General features: G+C 42.9%; 1 protein-coding gene across 1 annotated transcript; it reads left to right on the top strand.

Annotated features, from left to right (window-relative positions):
- The first annotated feature begins 7,309 nt into the window (after positions 1–7,309).
- LOC135505541 (prostaglandin E2 receptor EP2 subtype-like) lies at positions 7,310–11,660 on the top strand. Its single transcript, XM_064924609.1, has 2 exons — positions 7,310–8,131; positions 10,237–11,660. Exons 1-2 carry the CDS (start codon positions 7,337–7,339, stop codon positions 10,528–10,530), a joined length of 1,089 nt encoding a protein of 362 aa, XP_064780681.1. The 5' UTR covers positions 7,310–7,336; the 3' UTR covers positions 10,531–11,660.
- The last annotated feature ends 250 nt before the right edge of the window (positions 11,661–11,910 follow it).

Genomic DNA, 11,910 nt, shown 5'->3' with positions numbered 1-11,910 from the left:
AAAGTCCCAATACTGTACGAGGTGGATATACAACTCTACCACTGGTCTGTTTACTCCGACAGAATGGAACAGAAGTTTGGACTCAAACAAAATAGACTTGTGCCATGCCAAACACAATGTCACTGAAAAGTGTCCACACTAGGGCCAAAGCAAATTGACACTCACTCTCAGTCTCAGTCTCAGTCTCACTCTCAGTGTTACAGTTCTCAGAAATACAGTACATATCATTTAAAATACACAGTATCAAAACTCCAGGTATCAACAGGAGCCCTATGGTCCTTTGAACCCTGGCCAAAAGTAGTGCATATATAGGAAATAGGGTGCCATTTCAGAATTAACCACACTATCTAGTTGAGAGGGGAAACAGGTGGTTTCACTTGTGTTCACTTGTGTTGCTAGATTAAGTCTAATGCCTGGTGTTCTTGAACACCAACATGGTTCAACATGGTTTCTGATTCTCCACCATCCACCATCCCCCTCCTCCCCTCTCCTCCGTGTTATGTACGCTTTAGAGGAGAGGAGGAGGGTGGAGCGGTATGATGAACACTCATGGGGTTATCCAACCATGGCTCCAGCAGCGAACAGACCATCAGCCATGACATGGCCAGAGACAAAGTCCAGAAGGGTTATGTAACATGTGAGGCGGGGCGGTAGGATACTCACTTCATTACATTTCAGTCATTCAACAGACGTATTCGGTTGTGCAACTTGACTAGGTATCTCCTTTTCCTCTCCCTTCCCTTATCCAGAGCGACTTACAGTGTGTGTTTTCCTCTTACGGTCGTTACCTAAGACCATGTTTCAACTTTTAGGAAACGTTCTGTTAAAGTAATGAAATATCAAGAAGATAATGTCAAGCTCCTTAAATATGCTGAGAATGTTCCAAAGCCAAGCAACTATCCTGCACCGTTGCCAGAAAGTTCTTGGAAGGTTGTATGCAAAATAACCAAAGGACAACCGAGCTCTCACCAAGCTATGGTTCTCAGAACCTTATGTGCTAACTGGGCAGTCTGTGTGTATGAGTGGGTGTGTGAGTTTTTGTGTGATTAATTGTATTGATAGTATGGCGGATATACAGTCTTCTTTTCACGAGTTGCTTATGACCCAACTTTATTTCAACCACACCCCTAACAGTCACACTCACATGCTGACACACACACACACGCACACACACACATACACGCGCGTGCGTGCGCGCACACACACACACACACACGAGTTGAGTTGTGTACAGCTAATGACTCTGGGCCTGGAAAGAGTATTGTTTCACTTTTTGGCCGCAAGCCAACATTTCACACAGGTAAAAGTTGACTAAATCATGATGGAAACCATCCAGCCTCCACTTTTCTTTTCCTTATTCTTTCTTTTCCTTCAATTTCACTGCAGTCTGTGGTGATGAATAGAATGAGACAGGGTCGGGTGGAGAGGTGTGAGGGGGGGGGTAGGACTACAAATAAAAGAGGTCATATTTTTGCGGTTGTGAATGCAGAGAATAAATAAGAATAGAAGGGGGTAAAGAAATAGAAGAGGGAGAAGAGGGGAACAGAGGAGGGGAATAGCGAAGGGGAGCACTGTGGGGTATAGGGGCGTAGTTGCGGTATAAGAGCCACTCCTCCTGCCGTTTGTAACAGGGTGGATGGGTGACATGTGAGAACTGTGGCTGCAGGGCCATTGTGAGGGTATCTGACTGATGTTTTTCCTCACCGTCAGGCACACACACACACACACACACACACACACACACACACACACACGCACACGCACACGCACTCACATTCCCAGCCTCTGGCTGTACTCTACCCTCTCACACTACATGAACAGATTACCACCGGGGCTCATGACACATAGATTGAGCTGTTCAATGACTGCCTGAAGGCATCTCTATCTTGCACATAGATAAGCTGTAAGTTATCCAAGGAGCTGTTATGGAGATAGATGTTATAACAGTAAGTCCTGATCAGGTGACAAAGGTGAATACATTCAACTAATCTAGTCTAATAATGTCCCAGGTAATATAGTAAAAAGGACTACACACAAAACAAATATAGCAGTCAATATTAGCATGAAATTCTCTCTTTCTCCCTCCCTCCCTCCCTTCCTTCCTCCCTCCCTCGCGCTCTCTCTCTCTCTCTCACTCACTCTCTCCCTCTTTCTTCTCTTCTCTTCTCTTCTCTTCTCTTCTCTCTCCCTCTCTCCCTCTCTCATTTGTTTTTATTCTCTTCTTTTCTTTTCTCTTTTCTTATCTTCTCTCTTCTCTCCCTCTCTTTCTATGTGTCTGTCCATCTTAAGTGCTCACCCATTGGTTCAGGGGCAGGCTGCAGGGGTCAAAGGTCATTCATGTGATGGTCTGGAGGTCGGCTCAGCTTAGGCCTGCTGAAATTAACCTGTGTCAGGAGTAGGAGTAGGAGTAGACATTCTAAGCAAATCTACTACACTTGAGTCAGTGTTTGAAGGCCCAGTACAGTCAAAACTGTGGATTTACCTGTGTTCATATATATTTTCACACTATAAGGTTGGAGTAATACTGTGAAATTTAGAAAATTATGATAATGCCCTTTTAGTGTAAAAGCTGTCAGAAAAGACCGCCTGAAACTTCATCCTGTTTTGGTGGGATGGAGTTTTGGACCGCCGGTAAATGAGTTAATAGACCAATAAGAAATAGAGTTTGAAACCTCTCTGCCAATAACATCTAGTTTTCAGTTTCCCCCTCCCCACCCAGACCACTCCTAGACAGTCCTAGCAAAATTCTTGATTGATGAATTGCTCTTTGCTTGGGAGCATTTTCTCCCCTACTTTTTGCCCATTTTAATTGAAAACAATCACAGTAAGGCACTTAATTGTTACCCCGAAGTGATTTCATATATAGGTAAAAACGGCTACATTTGATCTTTAATGCGCGTTGGGTCAGTGTAAAGCAGTGTTCTAGGAAATACCCATTCTTATCCAGAGCTGGTTAAAACCGATGAAGAACAAAATGGAAAAGGCAGAAAAAACACAATATGCTCTTAAGTGATCAGTGATCACACTGGGCACTTGACCAGCCAGCGGTCACATAGTGTTCAACCTCTGTGACCGTGACCAGGCAAGTGTTTAGGCCAAGCCCCACTCCAGAGAGTGACCGCTGCATTGAGCAATCTTGGCTGAACTTGCTGAACCGCTTGCGTGCGGTCGGAGTGGAATTCGTTTGTTCTGTGGTCATCACACACTCCCACTGCAGAGCACCCTGGGTAATAGCAGGCTCATTCTCTTTCTTTCTCTCTCTCTCTCTCTCTCTCCCTCTTAGACTAGGGGGAAGGTAGGGGAGACAGAGAGGAAAGGGAGGGAGAGAGAGACAGAGGAAGACTGGGAGGTCTGGTCTCCTCGTGGTCAGTGGCTGGACCTCTCTGTGTCTTGGCAGCCGTCACGTCTTTAGCAAAGCCAACATGTTTGTTTTAGGATATCATCAGGTTTCTTATTTACAGGAACCCAACCTGTGGTCCGATAGCGTTCCCAAGTTCCTACCCCCTCAATGATGCCTCGTGAAGAGCTATTTTCATTGTCATCGAATCCTAAGGATTGTACAAACTTGAGAAACTGTAGATCCTATAACAGTATGCAACACTGTAGGATAACTCGGATCTGTTGATTCGTATATCTATTTTGGTGCAGGGAGATAGCAGAGGGGAGCATGCAGTGGATGGATAGACATACAGACAACCCAAATATGCTCTTACTTAAGGAAGTTCAGCTTTCAGATTGCAAGAAAAAAAAACTGTTTTCTCTCGCCTAGAGTCAAATCCATTTCATACACTAGTAACGCTCAACATAGACTTATATACAGCATTGTCGTGTAAAGAGATTGAAGCCTACTAATACTGAAACTCGAAGCATATTTGGGACAAAGTATGTAAATACCAGTCATTTTGGACAGGAAAAGCCCTAGTTTCCCATTCAGTGAGCAGATTTGTGGGCTTTTCTCTTCCCTACTTATTATAGGACAGCTCAACTACATAACCACATGTAATTATTTCAATGGAACAACATGCCTCTTGTCCACGCACACACACGCATACAGACACACGCACACGCACACACTGTTTGTTTGAGTCCGCATGAACTATGACTTCGGAGGAGGGTGAACCAGGGCATCTTGGGTTAAATAATAGTCTAGCTTAGGGACAGATTGTGTTCCCACTCAGTTGTCCGCAGTAACACTGACAGGGTAAACCAACACCCCCCATTTAAAACCTCAAACCTGGTCACCTAAGACCTCTCTTTCACAACATGTGTGTTTGCATAAATGCAAGAGGAGAGGAGAGAGGGAGAGAGTGTCTGAGGCCACAGTGGGTGTGTGTGTATGTGTGTGTGCGAGCGAGCGAGCGTGCGTGCGTGTGTGTGTGGGTAGGAATCCCATTCGTATTTTTATATTTATTACTGTGGTCCAGCAACATTAAGGCAGTTATTTAAAATATTACTTAACATTAAATGTAGTAACACTACCCAATACATTTAGTGTGTTCCCTCAGGCCACTACTCCACTATCATATATTTACAATACAACATCCATGTGTGTAGAGGGCGTGTCTTTTCATGTGAATGTGTGTCTGTGCCTTTGTGTGTGTCTCATCCCAATCCCCGCTGTTGCATGCAATGCATTTTTATCTATTTTTTAAAATCTGATTCTACTGCTTCCATCAGTTACCTGAAGTGGAAAAGTTCCATGTAGACATGGCTCTATGTAGTGTCTTTAGGATTGTGAAGAGACCTCTGGTGGCATGTCTTGTGGGGTATGGATGGGTGTCCAAGCTATGTTCTTGTAGTTTAAAACAGACACCTCGGTGCAGTCAGCATGTCAACACTTCTAGTCAAAACAAGACATGTTGAAATCAATATCTCCTCCACTTTGAGCCATGTGAGATTCACATGCATATTATTAATGTTAGCTCTCTGTGTACGTTTAAGGGCCAGCCGTGCTGCCCTGTTCTGAGCCAATTGCAAATTTCTGAGGTCCTTCTTTGTGGCACCACACGACTGAACAGTAGTCCAGAGTTTTGGACTAGAAACCGGAAGGTTGCAAGTTCAAACCCCTGAGCTGACAAGGTACAAATATGTTGTTCTGCCCCTGAACAGGCAGTTAACCCATTAGTAAATTGAAAAAAAGTACAGGGCATAGAGAGCTGCCATGGGGAATTCCCAATTATATTGGAGAGGCTTCCATGAAAGAACACCCTCTGTGTTCTGTGACAGGTAGCTCTTTATCCACAGTATAGCAGGGGGTGTAAATCCATAACACATATGTTTTTCCATCAGCAGACTGATCGATAATGTCAAAAGCTGCACTGAAGTCTAACAAAACAGCTCCTACAATCTTTTTATCATCAATTTCTCTCAGCCAATCATAAGTAATTTGTGTAAGTGCCGTGCTAGTTGAATGTCCTTCCCTATAAAAGTGCTGAGTCTGTTGTCAATTTGTTTACTGTAAAATAGCATCATGTCTAGTCAAACACCATTTTTTCAAGAACATTTTTCAAAGGCAATGCCATGACGTGCCCATTTCCATCACCAATTCAAGGACCTTCTATGCTAATGGCCAGTGATATGGAGATTTTGGAACACACAGAGAAACCAGGGGTCCTGACCTCCAGGGGGCCCCCATTGATTTGTTAGTCACTCTCACTCAGATATCATTAACAAGGCATAAGTCATGGCAAATGGGTAGAATTGCAGGACATCCTCTTTAAACTGCAAAAATGAGTAGAACTGGGAACCGGCCAGAGGGAAAGAGAGAGAGAGAACCTCTGTCGCCTCTCTCCCTCCCTCTATCCCATCCACCCTCCCTTCTCTCCCTCATTCTCTCCCAGGCTACTGTGGTTCTTTAATTGCTGTGAATTATGTGGCTTCTGTTTCTGGGTGAGTGAGAAAGCACTTAAGTGTGTGCTACCATGTTTGTTGGAATGTCTCTTTGCCTTCCAGACTCGTGGTCTTAGTCAGATGTCCCATTCGTTCAACATATCAACAGAGGGGTGAATGTGCTGTAGCATGTTACATCCACTTCCATGACCATGACATGACAGAATTAGTGGTCAAAAAAGGGGGCTTCAATCTTAAATCCACAGTGATATCATCACACACAAAATACACAAAAACCTCTAGCACTACGAGTGCATATTGTAGGCCATAGCAATATCCAATGAAGTAGAACCTTTCTTGTCTGCCTTGTTATGTGTCTCTATTAGTCTTTACTGTCTTGAGTAAGCTAAAGCTGAATAGCCATAAGCATTTTGTAGTTGACAATATCCATGATAAGATCGCCATCTAGTGGAGAAAGTCCATAGCAGTCAACAGCTGAGCTGAATTCTGCTCTGAGGACAAGTCACATACCAGAAATGTAATCTGAAACACAGGCCTCTGATATATGTTTTACTATTTGGACCAGTAGTCATAAATGGTTTCAGAGTAGAAGTACTGATTTAGGATCAATTTAGATTTTTAGATGAAAATGAATAAGATTACATGGACACGGGGCAGGAACTGATCCGAGATCAGCACTTCGATGCTTGATACATACAGCCCCAGAGCTATTGGTTTGTATGGGATGGTTGACCATTGACAGCATAGATATAGAACTGATATATTGTCTGTGGTTGACAGTCTTACCTTAGGAACAGGGAGATGGGTTAACTGTGATTCCTTCCATACATGTGAAACCTCTGTCAGATTGCCGTTATCTATAATATATTAATAACAACATTTGCCATTTAGTAGATACTTTTTTCAAAGTGACTTGTGTGCTTGCCTTGTCTTCTACATTATCTTTATACTTTATCTTTATTCAGCATCTTCTTCATGAAAAAAACATCCCGGAAAGAACAGGAGGCTGGTTTGGGGAGGGCTGCTCATAGTAATGGCTAGAATGGAATGGTATCTAACACATGGAAACAATTTGTTGGATGTGTTTGATATACACGCCCAGAAATTCGTTTCCAGCCATTACTACCCTGCCACCAGCCACCTCTATTGACTTGTAGGCCTATACAAACGGAGGCTGCATCGGCCTACAAAAAATATATATTTTTAAATACAAATGAACAAAAAGCGAAAACAAATTAAGTGCACGGGGGCGCCCTCTCCATTCTGAGTGGGCTGACAGTGTGACAGTACTGCACTCTCAGCACCATAACACGCCGGAAAGATTAACATCAGTTTTTGTTGACACCAGAGGAGCCAGCATGAGCCTCATTTCTCATGGCAGTGAAAGAGTTGGATGCGGACTTAATTCCTCTTTTGTTTGCGCTGATGTGAGCAAAAGGGATATTTATCAGTTCAAGATTAGGGGAGTAGGCTATGACCAGTTGTTATGGAATACAATGATAGTATAACCTGCCATGACAGAGTCACTGTCTCGTCGGGGAATCCCTATATCTCCGCGGCAATCTTCTCTGCGGAGGTACTAGGCAATTTAATCGCCTTGGTCCTTTTGGAGATGCGGCGCCGGCGGCAAATTCCATCCTTGTTCCAGGTGCTGGTGACTGCACTGGTGACTACAGATCTACTAGGTTCCTTATCCATCAGTCCTCTTGTACTAGCCTCTTATACACAAAACAGGACCTTGGTAGATATGAGTAAAAACAGAGCAGTATGCGCCTACTTTGGTTTCAGCATGACTTTTTTCAGCCTCGCCACTTTGGCCATTCTGTGCGCCATGGCTTTGGAGCGCTACCTCTCCTTTGGACAGCCGTATTTTTACGAGCGGCACTTGACAAAGCGCTGCGGATATATCACCATTCCACTCATCTATCTGGTCTGCATCTTCTTCTGCCTAGCACCTTTTATGGGCTTTGGAGACTACGTCCAATATTGCCCGGGGACTTGGTGCTTCTTTGACATGAACCCAAACGTGACCCAACACAAAGTCTACGTCGGTGTGTATGCGTCATTGACTCTTATCATGATTTCGACGACAGTAGTTAGTAACTTATCTGTCGTCTACCATTTGATTATAATGTATCGGATGTGCAAAGCGCACCGTGGGGGAGTTACGCGACGGATACGGTTCTACCAAAAATACATCGCTATGACTGAGGAAGTGGAGCATCTTCTGCTACTGGTGTTCATAACAGTGGCTTTCGTCATCTGTTCGTTTCCTTTAGTGGTAAGTAAGATCATTCGTTTCGATAAAGCTGGTCTAAATGTGGAAAATATTGAGACAGTCACATGTGCAGTGGAGGTTTTTCTTGTGGTCTTCCACATCACCACTTCTGCTTCTGCTACATCTAGAAATAAGACATCATTTAAAATGTAACTTGCACAGAACAAAAGGCATAGCCTACATGGAGCAATACCATTGACAAAATATGATTATTTATTGATTGCATATTACCAGGGCCCAGAGGCAGACATTGATTTGGAGGCCCCAGGCAGAGACCAGTCTCAGGCCCCAATCTGAATGCACCTCATTGCTGCAGCTTAATTTAAATGAAAGTCACATTCGCAATCACATCACATGAAACAATGCATGGGAGCTCTGCCAGGGTGAAATAGTCCATTATTATGAGCCAGTCCTTGGGTAATTAATAACATTTGTTTCTACTATTATGAGAAAAATTTGGATTTTAATATTGATATGAAATATATGTATATTGATCTATTATGAATTATGAAACCTAGGAGGCTCATGGTTCTTCTCACCCCTTTCCATAGCCTTACACAGTAATTATAACTTAGGAGTATAACTTATAACTTCCGGAGGACGTCCTCCAACCTATCAGAGCTCTTGTAGCATGAACTGACATGTTGTACACCCAGTCAAAGGATCAGAGAATGAAGTACTGAAAGCATAAGCTACAGTACTGAAAGCATAAGCTACAGCTAGCAAGCAGTGCATAGAATGTGGTGAGTAGTTGACTCAAAGAGAGAGAAAGACAATAGTTAACCAGTTTTGTAAAAATGTATTTATTTGTTTCATTAGTTTAGCCTACTCAAACAGAGGGATGCTATGTTAGCTAGCTGGCTATGACTGTTCAACACAACACTGGAACTCTTACAAGTCAAGGTAAGCTTTTGGCTTGACTAATTTATTGCCATCTGGGCCCGCCGGCGTAAGTGCTAAACTGCTTATTGACACTGGAAGGTTACTGCATGATTGTAGAGGGTTTACTAAAGCGTTAGTTCTATTAGCTATGTTGACTATGACATTACTTTAGTTAATATGGTGACAACAATGTAGGCTGTGTGTAGCGGTTATGATATGGTTTTGTTTGAAAAGTTTTTTTCGCATGGTCATATACAGCTGATGTGTTGTGCATTGAAGTCCACAAGCAAAGGGAAACTCTCGTTTGCAACTGTTGGACTAATGATTACACCCTATATCAGATAGATGCAGGCAAGAGTGTGCAAGCCGGTATTGAATGTGTCACTGTTTGTCCATTTGTCACTGTCTGTCAGCTAAAAAAAATTCTGTCGACTTGTAGACTTTCATTCATTGGCTAGGGTATAGGTAAAATTTGAGTATCATATCGTAGCCTAAACCTATTGCTGATACATTGAACTGGGTGAATGGAATATGAATGACAGTTATCCAATATGCTGTAATAGAAATAAGGTCATGCTCATGAAAATAAAAAATCTTTAAAAACCTTAAAAACCTTATCTTATATGGCATCGACCGCCACTGCTGGGCACAGTGGCCAAGCAAAACCCCCCTCCCTTCCCATTTCAATTTAACTTTTGAAGCTTCCAGCTGGTTTTAAAATTATGCCCAGCTCATGAGGTGCCTTTGTGATGTGAGGCCTGAAGGTATTTACTTTTCTGCCTAATGGTAAGACCGCCACTGCCAGTCCCTTTTAATTTATATTTTATTTAACCTTTATTTAACTAGGCAAGTCAGTTAAAAACAAATTCTTATTTACAATGATGGCCTACACCAGCCAAACCCGGACGACACTGGGCCAATTGTGTGGCGCCCTTTGGGACTCCCAATCACAGCCGGTTGTGATACAGCCTGGATTCGAACCAGGGTGTCTGTAGTGATGCCTCAAGCACTGATATGCAGTGCCTTAGACCGCTGCATCCTTCTTACTGTAGTTTTCTTGCACCTGTTATCGCCTAAGCCTACTTACTACTACCAAGACTACCTGGATTGCAATAAATAAGAATGAAACATTTGGTCTGTCTTAATTGATGACCATTATATGGTTTGTTTGATTTTGAAATTCTGAATAACCGACTGTGATGCCTCTTCTCTTTTCCCCCATATAGCTCCGTGTGTATGTCAACTTTACAGGCAGGTCAAAGGAGAGCCATGCCACCGATCTCGCTGTGCTTCGCCTGCTGTCCTTCAACTCCATCATCAACCCTTGGGTCTTCATCATCCTCAGGCCATCAGTGCTGCGCTTCCTCTGGAGAAAGCTGACACTGAGTAAGGCCCAGAGGCCTCCAGAGGCCCCCACATTCCCCCAGGAAAAGTCTCTCCCAGTTGGGCCCAAACTCCCTCTGCCAAGCCCATTTATCGAGCTCCAGAACGACGATGCGAAGGGAGTGGACAAGACATAGGGCACGTTGGAGCGGATACCCTTCGTCAAGTCGTTGACCATCTTTGGTCACCGTCTTTCAAAGTGTGTTGCATTATGGTTATAAAAATGGTCCGACTTGTGACTACATGTCGACAGCATGAACTTCACAAAAATCATGTGATCAAATGTCATGCAGTTCTTGATGAAGTCGTCTTCAAGTCGCTGCAGTTGCTTCTCACCAACTACACCATGCAGCCATTACCTGCATTGTGCGAGGCACTATTTGTCAACCAATCATTCTTCAAAAAAGGAAATTGAACCACGAGCATGTGGTCAAATACATGACTGAAACAAGAATCAACTTTGAAGGATTCTAAAGTTACAGGGGATACAAATTAAAAGTTATATTTGAGATCTCTCAAGAACCAATGAATTGTACACAAGTTATGTTTCCAGTTTGTGAGTGTGTGATATGGGGGTAAGGAAAAGTGTATTTTGATATTTATTACAGACAAACTTTTATAAACAATAGCAGCTACATGTTTGTTGACACTGCCATGTTGATCTTAGCTTTGCCGTTGGAAACCACAGTGTCCGACTTTTGGCTGTCGCAGATACACCTCCCCCAACTTCACTCCACGACTTTGGTCTACAGTGGGTTGCTTTCGCCCCCTATCACTCAAACAAGCCCATAGTGTCAGGCATATTGGACTAGGGGGCCAATGACCCACTCTTGAAGGATTTAAGATAATAACCCTCTGACATCAGCAGGAGCCCAAGAGGTCACAAGAAGTGATTTGTCAGACATCCACTGACTGGTTGAAAGGACACCCGGACACTGAAGTGCAGTGTCTTCAATAATATAGGGGACATTCACTTACTGACTTCCATGTCTGACACTGTAGTTTCCAACAGCAAAGCTCAGATCAACATGGAAGTGTCAGCATACATGTAGCTGAGATTGGAATAGATCTAGGAAGAGATCAGACTTTGGGGTCAAATCAAATCGAATCAAATTTTATTGGTCACATACACGGGTTATACCCACACAATATGCATTTGGAATAGGATTTAGCATTTTAAGAATTCATTATGTGTCTATTTATATCATTGATTTATTAAAAAAGCTTTATTATCAGAACTTTATAGGACTGAAATTAAAATTTGACCAAACTACTTCTGGATGAATGGGTCGAGTATTTACTGTATTTATGAAGGTCAATGACAATCACAAGTTGGAAAATCTTAAACTGGCTGTTGATTGGAGAACCAAATATAATGTGTATGTATTGTATTGAATGTTTGCATTATGTCACACCCTGATCTGTTTCACCTGTCTTTGTGATTGTCTCCACCCCCCTCCAGGCTTTCGTCCATCTTCCCCATTATCCCCTGTGTATTTATACCTGTGTTCTCTGTT

The sequence above is a fragment of the Oncorhynchus masou genome, chromosome 19 (genome assembly GCF_036934945.1).
Source record: "Oncorhynchus masou masou isolate Uvic2021 chromosome 19, UVic_Omas_1.1, whole genome shotgun sequence".
NCBI lineage: Eukaryota > Metazoa > Chordata > Actinopteri > Salmoniformes > Salmonidae > Oncorhynchus > Oncorhynchus masou.
This window is presented reverse-complemented; position numbering and strand designations above follow the sequence as displayed.